We start from the raw sequence: 20421 nt of genomic DNA, 5'->3' as shown, positions 1-20421 counted from the left end.
CTAGACATGGAGCCATTGATCACTACCCGTTGAGCCCGACAATCTAGCCAGCTTTCTACCCACCTTATAGTGCATTCATCCAGCCCATACTTTCTTAACTTGCTGACAAGAATACTATGGGAGACCGTGTCAAAAGCTTTGCTAAAGTCAAGAAACAATACATCCACTGCTTTCCCTTCATCCACAGAACCAGTAATCTCATCATAAAAGGCGATTAGATTAGTCAGGCATGACCTTCCCTTGGTGAATCCATGCTGGCTGTTCCTGATCACTTTCCTCTCATGCAAGTGCTTCAGGATTGATTCTTTGAGGACCTGCTCCATGATTTTTCCAGGGACTGAGGTGAGGCTGACTGGCCTGTAGTTCCCAGGATCTTCCTTCTTCCCTTTTTTAAAGATTGGCACTACATGATGGGTACATGCAAATATATGCTATTCATGGCCATAAATTTGGTAGGGCTCTATTTATTGGATTAACTTCTATTGGTGAGAGAGGCAAGCTTTTGAGTTCCACAGAGCTCTTCTTCAGGTCTGGGAAAGGTACTCAGAGTGTCATAGCTAAATACAACCTTGAGCATATAGAATATGTGCTAACTACTTATGCTAGTGGTTCTCAGCCCATGGCCCACGGGCCACTTGCGGCCCAATCAGCACACAGCTATGGCCCATTGACATCCTCAGGGCCATACAGATCGTTTATATATATAAACTATAACATCTATATCTATAGTGTGTGGATGAGGCCCACATTGTTGTAATAAACCATAATCCAGTACAAGACCATGATTTTTAGTGTCAGCCAAAGTTATGTATGTAAGCTCCCATGCTCATCTTTTGAAAGTGTTATGTTGTAGGTTTCTTTTGAGGATGAGGACTGATGGGTCAGATACAGAGTGAGCACTTTGTGAATAGCTATAGTATGAATGTATTGAATTTTAGTACCGAAAACAGGGAGAAAAACCCACTCTATGGGAGGAGTAACTCTTGTAGACCACAAGGAAGTACTCACTCCATAGACCATAGTTTAAGAATTGATACTCTAATTTTTTTTGTGTACAATAATCATAGGTGTTCCTTGTAATAACTGTACATTATTTTTGTTACTGGCAATCTAAGAGATATCATTCCTTTAAGATCAAATACATGCTAAGCAACAAGAACAGGAGTACTTGTGGCACCTTAGAGACTAACAAATTTATTAGAGCATAAGCTTTCGTGGGCTACAGCCCACTTCATCAGATGCACAGAATGGAACATATAGTAAGAAGATATAGATAGATAGATATATACAGAGAAGGTGGAAGTTGCCATACAAACTGAAAGAGGCTAATTAAGATGAGTTATTATCAGCAGGAGAAAAAAACTTTTGTAGTGATAATCAAGATGGCCCATTCAGACAGTTGACAAGAAGGTGTGAGGATACTTAACTTAAGGAAATAGATTCAATACGTGTAATGACCCAGCCACTCCCAGTCTCTATTCAAACCCAAGTTAATGGTATCTAGTCTGCATATTAATTCAAGCTCAGCAGTTTCTCGCTGGAGTCTGTTTTTGAAGCTTTTCTATTGCAAAATTGCCACCCTTAAGTCTTTTACTGAGTGGCCAGAGATGTTGAAGTGTTCTCCTACCGGTTTTTGAATGTTATGATTCCTGATGTCAGATTTGTGTCCATTTATTCTTTTGCCTAGAGACTGTCCGGTTTGGCCAATGTACGTGGCAGAGGGGCATTGCTGGCACATGATGGCATATATCACATTGATATATGTGCAGCTGAACGAGCCCCTGATGGTGTGGCTAATGTGATTAGGTCCTATGATGGTGTCACTTGAATAAATATGTGGACAGAGTTGGCATTGGGCTTTGTTGCAAGGATAGGTTCCTGGGTTAGTGTTTTTGTTGTGTGGTTGCTTCTTACTATATGTTCCATTCTATGCATCCGATGAAGTGAGCTGTAGTCCACAAAAGCTTATGCTCTAATAAATTTGTTAGTCTCTAAGGTGCTACAAGTACTCCTGTTCTTTTTGCGGATACAGACTAACACGGCTGCTACTGTGAAACATGCTAAGCAACAGCTGCCCAGACTCCACCACAGAACAGTGTTATCCTCTACAAAGCAAAAGGCTCCTTGCCTAAAATCAACAGACCCAATCTATAAAATAGGATTATTGTACAGTAGCACCCTGAGGCAAGTGTGATCATATTTAATGCCTGTGCAGGTTGCTGACTGCCACAGGTACAACAGGGCAGCTCCCTCCCTCAGTCTCCCAAGACTGTACCACCACCCAAGCCTGCAGGAGCTTCTTTCCCCGCCCCCCAGGACTGACCAAGAAGGCCAATGGCATATTGGGGTGTATTAGTAAGCGCATTGCCAGCAGATCGAGGGAAGTGATTATTCCTTTCTATTTGACACTGATTAGGCTACACCTGGAATACTGCATCCCGTTTTAGTCCCCCCCCGCTTACAGAAGGAATGTGGACAAATAGGAGAGAGTCCAGAGGAGGGCAACGAAAATTATTAGGGGCCTGGGGCACATGACTTACAAGGGGAGTCTGAGGGAATTGGGGTTATTTAGTCTGCAGAAGAGAAGAGTGGGGAGGATTTGATAGCAGCCTTCAACTACCTGAAGGGGGGTTCCAAAGAGGATGGAGCTTGGCTGTTCTCAGTGGCAGTAGATGACAGAACAAGGATCAATGGTCTCAAGCTGCAGTGGGGGAAGTCTCAGTTGGATATTAGGCAACACTGTTTCACTAGGAGGGTGGTGAAGCACTGGAATGCGTTACCTAGGGAGGTGGAGGAATCTCCATCCTTAGAGGTTTGTAAGGCCCCGCTTGACAAAGCCTCGGCTGGGATGATTTAATTGGGGCTGGTCCTGCTTTGAGCAGGGGCTTGGACCAGATGAACTCCTGAGGTCTCTTCCAAACCTCCTCTATGATCTCACCCTCTTGGCTCAGGGGTGAGAGTGAGCGAGGGAGGCCCCCTAGGATTTTTGCTGGCGCTGGTGTACCTGCAGCTCCCCACCCCTCGTCCAGGTAGTAGCTTGTAGCCTGAGCTAGCCCATGTTCAGCCCTCTAGTCTCAGCCAAGCAGGACTGGGACAGGAGGCCCCCAGGCTCGGACGAAACTAAGAGCATGGCAAACGTGCAGGCCTCCCCTGCAGCTGCCACGCTTCGCACTAGCGCCCGGTGCAGCCGCGCCGCGCGGCCCAGCCTCCCCCGCCTTCACGCCTTCTCTCGTGCAGGAGCGGATTGGGCGCCGCCCTCGCGCCCTGTGATTGGCGGAAGCCCCTCCTCCTCCTCCTCCTCCTCGCGCCGCCGCGGGGAGCTGCTCAGCTGATCCGGGACGTTCCACCGCAGCAGCAGCAGCAGCGTCTGGCGCCGGCCTGGGGACCAGCCGCGGTGTCTCGCGCTCTCACCCCGCTCCCCTCTGTCTGCGCAGCGGCCCGAACTCGAGCCACCCGCGCGTGCTCCCCCACTAGCCCCGGGTCCGTAACCGCCGCCTTCCTCGCCCTTCCCCTCCCCCCCGCGACTCCGGTTCCGGGCTGCCCGTCTAAACCGCCCCCTCCCCCACCCCGCTCCGCAGTGCCCGGGCCTGCCCGCCGCGCCCGCCCCGGAGACGGTCCGCGGACAGCCGCCGCCGCAGGAGGTGGCGGAGGCCGGGATGTCCGGGCAGCAGCAGCAGCTTCCGTTGACGGCAGCTCCCCAGGCCTCGGGGATCGCCGCCCCCGCCGCTAGCGCCGGCCCCGCGCCGGCCTCGGCCCCGGCGGCCGCGCTGCTGCTCCACCCGCCACCGGCCACCGCGGCCCCGCCGCCTCCCCCGCCTCCGCCCGCCGCCGGGCCTCTGCCCGCCCTGGGCCTGCCGGCGGGGAGCAGCGCCCCGGCCGCCTTCCCGCACGGGGACCCGGCCCTCAACGAGCAGGAGAAGGAGCTGAAGCGGCGGCTGAAGCGGCTGTACCCGGCCGTGGACGAACAGGAAACACCGCTGCCCCGCTCCTGGAGCCCGAAGGACAAATTCAGCTACATCGGCCTCTCGCAGAACAACCTGCGGGTGCACTACAAAGGTGAGAGCCCGGCCCGCCGGGGGGCGTCTGCCCTGGGCTGGATGCAGGGCCCGGCCTCACCGGGGGGGCGCCCCCCTCGTCTCCGCTCCCGCCGGGACCCAGGGCCCTCCCCGCATGGAGCCGGGAGCTAGGCCATGGCTCTCTATATAGAGACAAACTGCCTGGGGGTGAGAGGGGTATGTACACATGCGGCCTCCCTGGGGCCCCTTGCCCAGTTCCCGGGGGGGGGGGGGGACCTGGGCTCCTGGCTTCTGGCTTCTCACCTCAGCGCCCCTTCTACTTAAGTCTGCTCCCCTACTGGGTCTCCTCCTCACCTGGGAGGAAATCGCGCTTGGGAAAGGCACCAGCTTGAACGGGGAGAAGACACAACAAGAAATAACTCTTTCTGAGATCTCCTAAAGAGTTTACATGATCGGGGGGTGATCATCCGGGTTCCCCGTTTCCCTCTCCCCCCCCCAGTATAAACCCGTGGGAGAGGAGCGGGAAGGCCTATCCGATCTCTTCTCCTTTCTCACTAGGTTTTTTTTTTCTTTTTTGGGGGGGCTATAAACTAGTAGACTTCCTCAGCCTGTTGATTCTGTTATCAAACGAGTTTGAGGACAAGCAGGAGAATAAAGCAGAATCGGCATGGTGTCATGTGTCTAGCTACAAAAATAAGGACAAGAAATGCTTTTTGTCTAGAAATGGAGAGAACAGGCAGTATAAGGAGTTATAAGATGCATAAATGTAAAACTACTAAACACAGAAATGTCAGGGAGGGGAAGCCACAGAGAAAACACATCTTGATTTGTAGGAAATGAAACATATGAAATAATAGAATTAAAAGTAGTCACTGATTATAGTCCCTGTGTAAGTACTATTCATAATGTTGAGAGTAGTAGTGTGGGTAATATTCAAGATTAGTTTTTCCTACATTTTAATCTCAATCTCATACTTTGTGCTCAGGTTTCTCACAGATCAGTTTACAGTATTGTTAAGGCTTTTATTGCAGAAGAAAAGATATGCAAATTACATACACTTGTAAATCAGCCAGAGATAACAATAAGGTACTTTAAGTATTGGTTGTTGTGAAAATGTCATATAAGCTAGAAACATGAGTTCACTCTGACCTGAAAAAAACACACATCTGGCATTCCACGCCCAAGTCCTAAAGTAGAAATGCTTCAGATTAAAAACAGCTTCTGGGTTGGAAACGATGGCGAGGTCAGATTGTAGTCAAAATGAGTATGGGGGAGGGGAGGAATAACCCTAAAACCTTGTGGTTACTCTTTCTCAAAGTTTACAGAGGTGAAGCTCAAGTGAAGTCTTGAGAAACATTTTACGGTTGATTCAAAGAGGAGGAAGATGGCAACACAAAACATACAAATCATATGATATGGGTGCCAAAAAAGGCTAGATGTATTCTGTAAAATAGCCTACAATAGACAGGTCCTAATCTATATTAAATACAAAATATTCATTTTATGTAACACGAAGTTTGATGCAAACATACAAAAGCCAATGGCTTTTGTTTGGATTTTTATTACTTTGATATTTTTAGGAGTATTTTGTGTGTACTGGGATCTGGCTGCTGTAAGGATTCTCATAGCAAGGACATAGCTTTATGGTTAGCAAGTCCTCCCACTTGTATTTGGTTTTTTTTGCTGTGTGTTTTAAATAATAGTATATAATAAACAGGTAGATATAGAATCTTTCTGATCTGTTTTAATGTGACAATATAGTTGTTTTTCTCTTTGCCCTCTTCCTCAGCCCTCCCACCAGCAGGATGTAACCATGTGTTTTTGAAACGTGGGCGGCTACTTAGAGAACATTGGGCACTTGGAAACTAGGGAGATTGTTGCTGTAAAAGTACATTGACTAAGTTATCACGCTAATTACTGTTAACTTAATCTTACTTGACGACAATGCGGGGATGAAGGATGAATAGACCAATAGGGGTCACCAGACTAGTCCAAGGGAACGTGGATCAGAAGTGGAGTGGGTGAGGGGCAACTGTAATACACATAGCCTCCTCTACTTCTCCTAACTAGAAATGTGCTATATTGTTAAAGCAGTGAATGGCTGCTTGAAAACTGCCCATCTTTCCCTCCCTGTTCCATTGTCACCTTTAATTTTGGCCTGGTCTACACTAGGAATTTACATTGGTATAGCTGTGCCATTGTAGTGTTTTACATGTAGACAAGCCCATAGACAGGCATTGGAGTAGCTCCTATATATGCTGGTAGCCCAAGCTTCGCTTTGTTTCTTTGCTTTTGCAATTTTTGGCTAAGCTACGGCTGGCACCAACAGACGCCACCCCACTTCTCTGTATCTACTTGTGAGGGGAGAACTAAAAGAAAATAAATGACCAAAGAAAACCCCCAACAACATTAAAAGACGCAAGCAAGACAAAACAAAGAAAATAGAAAAGGACAGGATGGAGAATGGATGATGGAAATAAGGAAAGATGGTATCAACTGTGTTCTTGCATTTTATAGAATGTCACCCATTGCAAAACTATTTCAAATAGGGCTCCAATTAAAGAAAAGGTTCAGTCTCTCTAATCTTGTAAGTGCTGGCACAGGCAATACACCTTCAGCTATCTAGACAATGGGGAAGGAACATTTGGTTCTTTGTAGTTTGAGAACCAGTAGTTTTGTTTTTGTAAAGATTTTGATTGACACATTTGGATTGGGGAGAGATTTGTGGGATTCTCCATCAGTCCACTTGAAAAATAGATCCAGTTGAGACGCATGCAAGACCAAAAAAATGACTCCTTTAGAATCATAGGGTTGGAAGAGACCTCAAGAGGTCATCTAGCCCAATCCCCTGCTCAAAGCAGGACCAAAACCAACTAAATCATCCTTCTTCCTCTTGGTCTTGTTTTTGTACCTTAAATACATTTATTTAACCTTCCTCTGTTGCCCCTCCAACATTCTGATAGAATCAACTTTTCTGGAAGCATTTGTTCCTTATCTGTGATTGGCACTGTTCTGATAACATCATTTTCCTCTCCAAACATCTTCCCTCTTCTTTTCCCTTCCACCTGTTTCTCTCACTTTTGTTTCGCCTCCTGTTTAATGTCCCAAGTGAACTTTCCTCTCTGATGGGAGGTTTTCTTTGTGAAATATTGAAGATGAAGGGAAGAGGAGAGAAGTAAGTTGACGGTAGGAAAATCCTGCCATTGAGTGAGCTGTATGGAGAAAGTGTAGAGGTCAGTGTCGAGGCCACATTTTGATTTCCCAGATATTAGTGTGCAGTATCTTAAAATCGAAACATATTTATGAAAAAATAATTGTGTGAAAAAACCACTTTTCAGTTTGTAGTCGGTCCTCTGTTTATTTTTTCAGATCACTTAATAATTTGAACAAACTGTCATATTGCCAGATTTGAGTTTTTTGTTTTCTCTGGTTTATGAGAAAAAGGAAATCCATATCTCATGGAGTTTGAGGATTTGTAATTTTCCTGCCCACCACTAGATAGTCCATACAGAGTTTCAGGTAGACAGAATGTCTTCTCCCACCCTTGACAGTTGTGTTGCTTCGTTCTGCATGAATAGCATTCACTGGATCATTGTCTTTTTGTAAACCTAATGTAGAGCACTTGAACTAATCAGATCTGTCTCAAAAGGAGATAGTGGTTACCAGGTCAAGGTGCAAGAGGAAGGACTACAGTCTGATGGCATTAAGATGATGAAAACAGGCCATTAGCATACATTCTCAGGGGCAAACAAAAATTAAAGATCACTGCCAAAACTGTACAACATTGTCCATCTGAAGCATACTCTCATAAAAATGGTGAGGCTGTGTGTGAGGGGAGCATCTAGCTGTCCTCATATCACCTACCAGAACCAGCATAATTTTTTCCCAAAACTTCTGAGTCAGTCATTCAGTTATGTATTTTAGAAATTCCGATTCTTAATTCTATAGTTTTGTCAAAGTTTAGACATATATACTTTAGAAAAAAATACATATATGGGCATCAGTAATACCTCACCTATGTTTCTTAAATCTGTCACAAAATAAATATAAAATAGGAATACGCTGAAATTGGGCCCTCTGGAACACCGCAAACTATCTACAGATTGATTAGAATTGACCTAGCACTATTTTACATTGATTACTTAGACTTTTCTTGGTATAGCTTCATAAATGAGAAAGGTAAAACCATTTCAGAAAAACGCGTTTGTCAACTTGCTAATATACCTTTCATTGTCATCTAACAGTCCTTAGCTGAAGGTGAGAACGTTGATCAGACATAAAGGTCCATTTTTATAGGGTATAGGCCCCAACAAAATGGAATTCGTATGAAAATACTATCTTTGAATTATTGGTTTAAATATTTTTAAATTTTCATTCATTCACAATAAAATGGGAAATGAAAAAGTTCCAGTGATTTTCTAACATGTTAATGTTCACCGATACTCTGATAGTTATGTTTTCTAATACTGTGTCTGTGATCATAAGCCAAAAAGTAGCACAGGATTTAATTGCGAAGATAATCATAAAGAGATTTACCTAAATAGACAGGACAAACCATAAGCGGTACAGTTTTTCAAACAAACAGACAAAAAACCTGTAATCCTGGTTGGTTTGTTTTTTAATTTGTTGTTTCCTAGAAACAGAGTTCATTTAGGTCACCTGTGGGTGATTGCCCAAACAAAATGGGCAAAAATGATACAATTTGAATAAACAGCCATTGATAGGATTTTTTTCAGTGAGGCTTTGGCTAATAGATATTAACCACACCTTTGACGGTGCAGTCTTTTTTCTTTCCATGTAAAGACAAGTCCTCTCTGAATTGCCTCTAATGCCAAGTTAAAAATCTTCTAGCTGACTTCCAGTGCATCCAGTTGTATCTCTAAATTTTTCTAATAAACAAAAGGGAGGGATCTGGTTGTGGTAATCCTGTTCAGTTTTCCCAGAAGCACTTGAAGTACCACCAAACCAACACTGTGTAAGAATGGCAAAGTGATTCTGTTTTGATTGCTGTCTGTGTTACAGTGGCAAAGTTGGGATCTAATTTTGCCCAATTTAAAACCAAGTGTCATCTGTGGAAGAAACTGAAGTAAGGCAGTATTCAACAGACCATTTTTTGGTCTCATTAAAACCTTTCCCCATGGGTTCACCAAGAGTAGTTTTGTTCTTATTTCTCTCTCAGCTGGCTCACTAAGCTGTCTGCTAAAACTATCAAAAATCAGATTTTGGAACTGTATTTATTTAAGCTGTATTTAAAGAGTGTAAGGTCATGCATAGCTTTGTCCAGATGGGTACGCCCATTGACTTAAGTAGGACTACTCTACTCAGTGTTTGTGAAGGTATGTGCTTAGAGCAGCGGTTCTCAAACTGGGGGTCAGGACCCCATTTTAATGGGGTTGTTAGGGCTGGTGTTAGACTTGCTGAAGCCCAAGCCCCACCACCTGGGCCCAAAGCTTGAGACCTGCTGCCTGGGGCTCAGGCTTTGGCTTCAGCCCTGGGTAGAGGGGCTTAGGCTAAAGGACCCCTCTACCCAGGGCTGAAGACTTTGGGCTTCATCTCCTCTTCTCTTCCCCTCCTCTCCCCCCTGACCCCCGGGGGCAGCGGAGCTTGGGGTTCGGCTTTGGCTCTTCTTTTCCTTCCCTCCCCGCCCAGGGCAGCAGGTCTGTGGCAGGCTCAGGCTTGAGCCTTCTGTCCCCACTCCTGGGGTCGTGTAGTAATTTTTGTTGTCAGAAGGGGGTCATGATGCAATGAAGTTTGAGAACCTCTGGCTTAGAGCTTTGCGGGATTGGGCCTACATATTACATTTTTGAAAGCTTAAAAATGTCATTTTCAGTAGACGTTAAACTATTATGTTGCAACTGGCTTTTTCAAACGTGATTTTTTTTTTATGCTTAGATTATTTTTACACTGTGTTCAATTTGTAAATGCCTGAAAAGTCTTTAAGTTAATCAACAGGAATGTCTAGCTGCTATAATAAAAGCAGGAAACCCTATTCATAGAATGTTGTAGCCTCCCAGTTTTTAAAACCTTTTTTGACAAAGTCAGACTTTTGGACAAAGTCAAAGTTTAAACTTTAGAAAGCTAGTTATTGTAATTAGTTGTCTACAAGCTCTCCTACAAAGTAAAACTAAAATCTGTAGTGGATGGCTGTGAAACGGCTGTGTAAGGTCCTATCTCTTTGCAGAAGACTTTTTTTTTTTGAAGCCCTTAGTTAAATATTTTAAATATACACTTTAAAAATGTCATCCTCTGAAGACCCTTATGAAAAATAAATGAGACACAGGCGATGATAGTCTTTAAAAGGAAAGCTCTCTACTTTAGGTAATGTAGAGAAAAAGGTGGGGATGCTTTACAGGTGTGTGTGACGTTTGAGATACTCGGCCGACTGCATTCCTTGCAGTGGAATTCACTGTCAAAAGTGATAACCGCAGATCATCTGAGACAAAAACCTGTATATTTAAAATTCAGCGCCTACATAGGAACAATAAGGAAACTTTTGAAGGGACAGAAACTTGAAATGGAGTCAGTTTTTAAAATGAGCTAAAAGTAGTTTGGGGTGCCACTTTCTCCTGAGTCTCCCTGGCAATATAGTGGCTTTACAGTTGCGTTTTCTTAGTTCATAAAATGTTTTTCTCTTCTGTTGTATGAAAGGCCCACACAAATAGCAGAAACTGACTTGAATATACAGTGGAAGCAGTTAAACGAACTACAGAAATCACTTTCAAATGGATAAAGTAAACTTGGGAAAATATTTTTTCTGTAGTCAGTTCTTTGGTTTTACTTGTAAACAGGTTGGAATTTTTTTTAACTCAAGTAATTTCTAAATTAATAGTACCTCCTTTAAACACAACAGTCAGAGTTCATGCTCTGCTCACAAGCTTCAGAGAGGCCCCTTTAAGGCTTTGGCTGCTTATTAGGCCCAAGGACTTCTGTATAGACAAGTCTGGCAACCTAATTTATGGCATCTAAACAATGAACTGCTAACACTTAAGAACAAAACAAAAACTTATTCTGGAACTTCTAGAGCTGTAGATTTGCTTATTACTCTAATAGAATCATCCTGGGGTAATTATAACTTACCAGTGTTGAGAAATACAATAAGTGCATTCAGTCTTGTAATTTGAGTACATGGCAGGAGCATGACTTGACTGCAGAAAGTAAATTACAGGCTACTTATAACTTTCAGTAAAAAATCAATGTTGGATTATTCATACAGTTTTAAATTAAAAAAAAAGAGGTTATTAATGACACATACTAAAGGTAGTACACAGCCAACTAGAATTTGAAAACCACTGTCCAAGGCCAAAAACACAGAGATTAGGACTTCTTGCAGTAGCAGATTGATATAGCATTTGCTGTTTTGTAACCAAAAGAGCAGGGCCTACGTTTACTTATTTGAAGACTTCATGACGTTAATGCAGTGTTCCCCAGCCTTTCTTGTGGGAATAGCAATATGCTATTCCCAGAAGACCGTGGTGGGCGCCGGACACCTTGCCGTCGAAAAGCGGCAGCGAGAAGAAGCGCCGCCACTGAAATGCTGCAGAGAAACGGCAACGCTTCTCGGCGGCATTTAGGCGGTGGGGTGTCCTTTGGGCGCACAAAAATGCCCCGGTGGGTGTCATGGCGCCTGCGGGCACCGCGTTGGGGACCCCTGGGTTAATGCATTGTTGAAATCAAAGAAATTCAGAACATGGAAATAAGCCACCTGCTGTGCTTGCTGTAAAGTAACTGACCGTTTTATTGTAGACAACAGTAACAAAATATCTTGAAATAGTTTTAAAGAAATATAAGTATACCGAGCAGTAGATTAAACTCAATTGTATCACATTTCAGTTTATAAAAATCAGTAAATGCTGTGCAACTGAGAAGCCATGCAACGTTTTCAAGACTTATTATGTGGACTGTTGTCCAATTATATAGCCACATTTTATTGCAAACAGAATGAATCTTGTTTTGTAATTGTTTGTTTTCAGATATCTGTAAAGCCTTTTTTAAGCAGCACAGACAGAGTATGTCTCTCGGCATGTTTAGACAAAGGACAATGGCTAGCATATTCTAAACACGTTCATAATAACATTACTTCATATGCTGTTCCATACACAAATAATGAGTCTGATGAGAAATTTTTTATGCACTGAAGTAAATTGACTACTCAAATCCTTTATTTTGAACGACTGACTTGTACACTGTCAAACTTGCACTTCTACAGTTTACTTTAGGTTTTAATGTAAATTAGTATATTTTAACTGTTTTGCAGGTCATGGCAAAACTCCAAAGGATGCTGCTTCAGTTCGAGCCACACATCCTATACCTGCAGCCTGTGGAATATACTATTTTGAAGTTAAAATTGTCAGTAAAGGAAGAGATGGGTAAGCATTGAATGTATCTGTTTGTTTTCATACTGTTTTTCTGCCTTTCTGGAAGAGTTGCACTTCACATATTTCTATATCTCCATACCAGTTTTCATTTAATCAGTCTGATCGCTTCAAAGTCAAAACGCATTATTCAATTAAAAAATAGTTTATAGCAACTAGATGGCTCAGGAAACTGGTAACAATGCATACAGTGAACTTTTTACCTCTCAGCATTTTAAAGCTAGCCTTCTTCATTACTGACCAGAAATTACCATCTGGCAGCCTGTGGTAGATGAATTACTTAGTCTTGGTTCATTTTCCAATAGTTAAGGATCCTGATTATAAAAAACACAGTAATTAGCATCCTTGTTGGCAGTTTTGGCAGAGGAGTTACGGATTGAATGGCCACAAAGACTGAGCCTGCTCTCTTAGGTGTCGTCCTTTCACAATGTGGTGGAGGCATGTTCTTAAGCTAACATTAAGGAGCTTGCACAGCTACCACCCAATACTGTCCATTATGTGGCCAAATGGAGAAGTTTATTGTCTGTGACTGTCAATCCAGTACCTTTTTCAAGTACTGTATTCATTTTAAAAAGTAAATGACATTTGTGTATATTAAACTACTTGGCATTGAACTATTGTTGAAAACATTTCAAATGTTAAATATGCTGAGTAGATGTTTAGTAATTAAGCAATGACCCCCTGGAAAGAACACAAGGTCTTGAACAGTTGAGCAAGTACAGCTGCTATTTTCCAGAGTGTTTCAGTTTGTGAAAGTCATCATGAGTGTGTCTCTTATATCTCAGAACTTCCAGGCTGCGTTGCTTCGTAAAAAGGTACATTATCTATCCAGGTAAGGGCTTACTGGGAAAATTCCTCAGTGTGAATAAATAAATAAAGGTGGGTTGGCAAATATGTCTCAATTATATGGGGAACGTTTGTCTTTCGTTTTTTGGTGGGGAAGTTCTAAAAGCAGTAGTATATTTATATATATTTTTTTGCTTGGGGGACTGCCCACTGTAACACTTTTGTGGTGTTGCTCTGACAAAAGGTGAGTAATCCTTCTCCGATGTGGTTTAGTAAGTGTATCGTGATAGCATCTAAAGGCCAGAGTAGTATTGGTGTTTCATTGTTATAGGCATTGTACAAGCATGTAATTGACTTTGAGGTTCCCTAGGCCAGGAATTTTTGTGACAGTTTTTTCTCTTGCCAAGATTATTCAGCTTCAGTAAAGGTGTTAAGAACAGTTAATTTCACTTTGTCCCATCACTTCACCTTCTTTTAAGACACCAGCAAGTCCTCCTTGAGGTAATGGGTAACCTTTTGTCTTTTGGTCAGAGCATGGACTACGTAGGGACATTGGGAAGACAGCCTCTCAACAGAATATGGTGCAAAGACAGGAAGCTAGCTGAGGGATTGTAGGAGGGGTTAGGGGATCAGAAGAGGAAGTTTACTAAAGCAGTCTTTTGGATAGATGTGGTGAGAGTTTAGAAGATTTTTTTACGGCATGTCAAGTGACTGCTAGTGCATGAACAAAGATTTTGGCAGTGAGAATAGTGGGGCAAGAGTGGATTTTGATTGAGTTAATGTGGAAGAAGCAATGGAGATTGGATATGGGGTGGGATGGGGGTACCAGTGGGTTATAAATCAGATTACACTGAAGTTGCAAGCCTGGGAGACAGGAAGGATAATAGTAGTCAGTGGAAATAAGGGAGTTAGAGGAGAGGGAAATAATTAGTTTTGGTTTTGGAATGATTAAATTTGAGATGACTGCACGTGAGGGTGTCCTAAAGTTTCCTCTTGAAGCTCTGTAAGACGACTTTTTGGGTGTTCTTGATGCGATGGTCTCTGTGGCTTACCTAACTCCTTCTGACAGTTCAGCCATCCCACCTTGTTTTTCCAAGTGCCTGTCTCAGGCTGTGTCTGCCCTTCAAGAGCAATACTGGCACAACTGGGTCACTTCAGCTACTGCACTATGCTGTAGACACTAGCTACAGCGATGGAAGGGCTTTTCCTCATCAGTATAGTAAATCATCCCTACCCCACCCCTGCCCCGAGAGGCAGTAGCTAGGTAGATGGAAGAAAACCTACTCCAAAGAGCCAAACAATATAGCTTAAGACAGAAGGCAACAAGTGACTCTAACAAACAGGGGAAGGAATAGGGAAAGGTAATAGTATTAAGATTATAAGCTGTTTGGAACAGGGACCATCTTGTTCTGTTTTCTACATGCCTCACACAGTGAGATTGTAGTCCATGATAGTTGGGGAGCTCATAGGTGCCACCACAGTACAAATAAACAATTGCACAAGTTGATTGTTTCCAATTTCTTTAAAATGTGTTAGTTTAAAAAAAAATCAACCAACCACTGCCTTGTTTCTAGTATTTGCCTTGTTATCCTGTGCCTCTTTCTGGATAGTTTTACTCCTTAAGCCTCTGCCTATTTCTAGAGTCTGTTTGGTTTTTATCTTCTCTTAACTCCGCCCCCGCCCTTTTGTTTTGGTGGCACTCTGTGGCCACGTCTACACTACCCGCCAGATCGGCAGGTAGTGATCAATCTGTTGGGGATTGATTTATCTCGTCTAGTGTAGACGCGATAAATTGATCCCCGATCGCTCTGCTGTCGACTCTGGAACTCCACCACTGCAAGTTGCGGAAGCGGAGTTGACGGGGGAGTAGTGGCTGTCGATCCCGCGCCGCGAGGACGTGAAGTAAGTGATTCTAAGTTGATCTAAGATACGTCGACTTCAGCTACGCTATTCTTGTAGCTGAAGTTGCGTATCTTAGATCGATCCCCACCCCCAGTGTAGACCAGGCCTGTGAAACATTGGGAAGGGAGGTGGGAATGGTGAAAGATGAGAGAGGAGGAATGAAGGGGAGTAGAGGAACAAAGGATGTAGGCATGGAGAAGAGGAAATAGGGAAAAGTGTGGCAATAAGGATCAGGTGGCATGAAAAGTCAGAATAAGTAATAACTAAATGTCAACAAGAACTCCTTTAACACCAGTTGGAAATGTCAGTGGTGTTGATTTGGAGAAATGCAGGCTCAGTGTCAGGAGGAATGTTTAAATATCAGTCTGTAAAAGTGTACAAGCCTCTGCTGATCCAGCAGCCTTTTTTGGAGAGCTGGAGACTTCTAAGATTTGACTCTGGTGCCTGGGAAGCAACTGTTGGGACTCATTATCTGTGAGCAAGGCCACAATGGCTCCAGTAAGAAGGGTGGGTAGGGTATGGTGAGGAACCTAAAACAAAAACCGGTGTTCCCTTACGTCCCTTGACTGTCAAGCTAAAAACACTGCTTCCAGAAAAGTCTATTCATGCATTTAAAAATAGTGGGAGTGATGCCTTGTTTCAAATATTGACTCCAATACACTGTCACTTACTGTTATAGGCAACCCTCATCAGTATAAAAAAACCACATTTGTGCTTTGGTAAACATTGGGTATCACAGTACTTACTGACAAAATGTTCCGTGATGCACTTGGGGAAATGTTTCTTGGTTATTGTATCAATGAGATGGTTATATATATATTAAACCTTTCTCTAAGGTGTTGAATGCATGCCTTATTTACTGTAATTTTGTATTGGAAAACTGAAGTCAGTTCGGTGTTTTTTGTTTTTTTTTTTTATGTGACTACTCAAAAATGTAAAGTTAGTGCTCGGGAACATGAGTGGCCAGTAGTACTTGTCTGAGTCAGGCATTGTACAGTCAAGCACTTTGCTAGCTTCTGCACACAGCTCTCAATACACGCAGTCTGATCTTGGTCTCTAGAATAGTTACTGGGCTATGCCAAATTGTGGTGGTCTAGAGGTGATGATAAATGGAGCTAAGATGAGATCACTAATCCATTTTTTTCTTTAGTGACCCTCACTGAGATTTGAGCCGTAGTCTCCAGACCCACTGTATAATCATAGAAATTGTAGGACTGGAAGGTACCTCGAGGTCATCCACAACCTCCCTAGGAAATTTTATTCCAGTGCTTAACTACCCTGGCAGGAAGATTTTCCTAATGTCCAACCTAAAGTGCCCTTGCTGCCATTGAAACCCATTGCTGCTTGTCCTATCCTTACAGATTAAGGCAGGGGTGGGCAAACTTTTTGGCCCGAGGGCCACATCAGGGTACAAAACTGTACGGAGGGCTGGGTAGGGTAGGGTTTGTGCCCCCCAAACAGCCTGGCACCTGCCCCCTGTCTGCGCTCTTCAAAACCCCTGACCCATGCAATCCCCGCTCCTTGTCCCCTGACTGCCCCCTCCTGGGACCCCTGCCCCTAACGGCGCCCCCCCCCCCGAACCTCTGCTTTATCCAACTGCTCCCTGTTCTCTGACTGCCCCCCCATCCAACAACCCCCTGCCTGTCCCCCAGGACCAACTGCCCCTTATCCAACGCCCCGGCCCCCTTACAATGCTGCTCAGAGCAGCATGTCTGGCTGCTGTGCCGCCTGGCCGAAGCCAGACACGCTGCTGTGCTGCCCTGCATAAGCGGGCAGCCTCGCTGCCCAGAGCGTTGCCTGCGCAGTGGTGTGGCTGGGGGGGGTAGATGGAACAGCGGGGGAGGGGCCGGGGGCTAACCTCCCAGGCCGGGAGCTTGGGGGACAAGCAGGACGGTCCTGCGGGCCATAGTTTTCCCACTTCTGGATTAAGGAGAACAATTTTTTCATCTTCCTTCTTGTAACAGCCTTATATTACTTGAAAACAGTCATGTCCCTCCTCAGTCTTCTCGTCCCTCCTCAGTCTTCTCTTCTCCAGACTAAACAAACCTAGTTGTTTCAATCTTTCCTCAGAGATCATATTTTCTAGACTTTTAATAATTTTTGTTGCTCTCCTCTGGACTTTCTCCAGTTTGTTCGCATCTTTCCTGAAATGTGACACCCAAAAGTGGACACAATACTTGAGGTGAGGCCTGAGTAGAGTGGAAGAGTCTTGCTTACAACACTTCTGCTAATAAATCCCAGAATGGTGTTTGGGTTTGTTTTTTTTGGAAACAGTGTTACACTGTTGACTCCTATTTTGCTTGTGATCCACTGTAAGCCGGAGATCCCTTTCTGCAGTACTCCTTCCTAGGCAGTCATTTCCCATTTTGTCTATATGCAATTGATTGTTCCTTCCTAAGTGGAGTACTTTGCATTAGTCCTTATTGAATTTCATCCTGTTTACTTCAGACCATTTCTCCAGTTTGTCCAGGTCATTTTGAATTTTAATCCTATCCTCCAAAGCACTTGCAATACCTCCTAGCTTATTTTTCGTGAACTTTATAACTGTACTCCCTATGCCATTATCTAAATAATTGATGAAGATATTGAACAGAATGGGACTCAGGACTGATCCCTGCGGGATCCCACTCAATATGACCTTTCAGCTTGACTGTGAACCACTGATAACTACTCTCAGGGAATGGTTTTCCAACCAGTTACCCACCCACCTTATAGTAGCTCCATCTAGGGCTAGGCTGTATTTCCCTAGTTTGAGAAGGTCACGTGAGACAGTACCAAAAGTATTACTAAAGTCAAAATATACCACATCTACTGCTTTCCTCTTATCCTTAAGGCTTTTGTCACCCTGTTAAAGAGAGCTCTTTGGTTGGTTTGACATGTTTTGTACTTGACAAATCCGTGTTGACTGGTACTTATCGCCTTATTATCTTCTAAGTATTTGCAAAATGATTGCTTGATTATTTGTTCCATTATCTTTTTCGGTATTGAAGTTAAGCTGACTGGTCTGTAATTCCCTGGATTGTCCTTATTCTCCTTTTTATCGATTTGGCACTATATTTGCCCTCTTCTAGTCCTCTGGAGTCTCTCCCAAGATACTTGCTAATGGCTCAGATATCTCCTAAGTCAGCTCCTGGCATATTCTAGGATGGATTTCATCAGGCTCTGGGGACTTGAAGACATCTAACTGGACTAAGTAATTTTTAACATGTTCTTCAGATAGTGTTTCTATGGGTGCTCCGCTGTAGGTGTGTCTGCATCCCTGCACTTCTGATCAGAGGTCTTCAGTAGCAGTGTCTGTTTTGGCTTGCACATGCGTTCTCTCCCACTCATGCTCTGCCTTGAGGCTAACTAGTGCTGTGTGGTCTAAAACCCTCATTTCCTTCTCAGTTGCCCCTGGATAGAGATACTTTACCTCTTAGAATCCCTTTATCTTAGATGTTCTTAGTGTGATAGGGTTTCAGTTACATTTTGTCCCTTCCCTGTTAAAATATATTTATCCCTTCTCCCCCCCCCCCTCCAGAGATTATCCCCAGCAAGGGGTATGCCTGATACCTCTTAAGCCCAGGGGAGCCTCTCCTGCAGAGAGGCCATACCAATAACAGATGGACATTCCCACTGTGTCCATTGCCTCAGAGGCCCACATTCCACAGAAGTGTACTTTTTGCCAGTAGCTAAATGCCTGATTCTGGGAAAAACGGGAACTAAAGCTGAAACTGCTCCTGGTGGAGGGACCTCTGCAACCAAGCCAGTTCCCGAGGCTCACCTCATCGAAGAGACATTACTGCAGTCTTCTACCTCCAAAGGGGGTGAACCAAGGAAGAAACCTTCAGATTCCAAAAAAGAGAGCTACGAGCCCTCACAGTGAGCCCTGAGGAGATCTCCGGCACGTTTGGTCATTTCAGTACCGATGGCTCCTAAGCATGGAACCAACAAATCGCGTGGGTCATTCAGTGCAGACACTGCTACTAAGCCAAGGACCCTATAGGCACAGGTGCTGAGGCAGTGGTACCACCAGTTGGAGATAGGAGTATGGGCTGTACCACTGCCTCCGTGAAGAGAGCACCAGTGTGGAAGACCTCTGTACTGATGACAGCTAAACAACCTTGTTCGGACTGCTCATCTTGGCCAATGTCGCCAGATTGCTTGGTACTGACAAGTCAGCAATGGAAAGGCCTGATAGTACTGATTGCCACGGTACCATAGGAATTTTGGTTTTCTAAGGATCTGGTGGTATCTGAGAGTACCCTTTACTTAGTGCTGGAGCCCCAGTACCGGGCACAATTTGACCACTGGAGTCACCACGGTACCGAGCTGTTCACCTCCAGTCTCCTTGTCTGCTCCACCAATATCCAGTGAAGACTCTCAATACAACCAGGAGGATGCTCTCTCTCGCCACTCTTGTTATGCTCCTTCCCACCATCAATCTGGGCCTTCCCAGATACACCTTTTGTTCTGGACCTCAACCACCAGGATATGACCAGCAATGGGCTCTGCCACCCATGCCCTTTCCACCACCCCAGTGGCCTTACTGGATCCATGGGTGGCCTATAGGCACCAGACCTCCTGGGCATCTAGTGTCACCCCCTGGGAATCCGTGAGGTCCCCTCCCTCTGCCTCCATATCTAGAGCCTCCTGAGCAACAGGAGATTGGACTAGAAGAGGAGGCCACATCACAATCTAATTTCTTTTCCTTGTTTCCAGATGAGGCAGTGATGCCCACTCCTGCATCCATGGCAGAGGTTTTCAAGACCTTACAAAGAGAGTGATGGATACACTGAAAATCCCTCTAGAGGAGGTGAAGGACACCCACCATAAGTTCCTGGACATATTACATACATCCTCCTCAAGGATTGCCCTCCCCATCAACGAGGCCGCTTTTTGATCTGGCCAAGCTTATATGGTAAACACCAGCACTGGTCACACAGACATGTGAAAAGGCCGGCAAAATGTATTATGTGCCCCTCAAGGATATGGAATTTCTCTTCTCTCACTTTTCACCTGATTCCATCGTGGTGGATGTGGTGAAACTCCAGTGGCCGTCAGCATCACTCGAAATCCACCCCTAATGATAGGGACTAGAAAAGACTTGACTTGTTTGTGAGGAAGGCCGACCTGCTCTTCTGCAACTTTTCAATTCCAAATTGCAAACTACCAGGCTCTAAGGGCCAAATAAAATCCTATGAACTATGCCAAATTTAACACCTTTATTGAACACCTGCCAGAGTCTCTCAGACCGATTTCATGCCATCATTCATGAGGGACAGTTAGTGGAGAGAATAGCACTCTAGACCGCACTAGATACCATGGGTACTGTGGCCTGCTCGATTTCAACAGTGGTTGTGATG

The 20421-nt window shown here is 44.3% G+C and overlaps 1 protein-coding gene across 2 annotated transcripts in view; it reads left to right on the top strand.

The window, feature by feature from the left end:
* The first annotated feature begins 3342 nt into the window (after window positions 1–3342).
* Window positions 3343–20421, top strand: part of RANBP9 (RAN binding protein 9) — a 71181-nt gene continuing 54102 nt past the window's right edge. The window contains exons 1-2 of one of the 2 annotated variants that reach the window (XM_084619220.1): window positions 3343–4056; window positions 12271–12382. In XM_084619220.1, coding sequence (XP_084475346.1) covers window positions 3657–4056; window positions 12271–12382 — 512 coding nt within the window. In that variant the 5' untranslated portion in view covers window positions 3343–3656. The remainder of the gene's footprint in view (window positions 4057–12270; window positions 12383–20421) is intronic. The other variant, XM_084619221.1, reaches the window with a different exon arrangement.

The sequence above is a fragment of the Lepidochelys olivacea genome (genome assembly GCF_965140295.1).
Source record: "Lepidochelys olivacea isolate rLepOli2 genome assembly, chromosome: 2".
Lineage (NCBI taxonomy): Eukaryota > Metazoa > Chordata > Testudines > Cheloniidae > Lepidochelys > Lepidochelys olivacea.
This window is presented reverse-complemented; position numbering and strand designations above follow the sequence as displayed.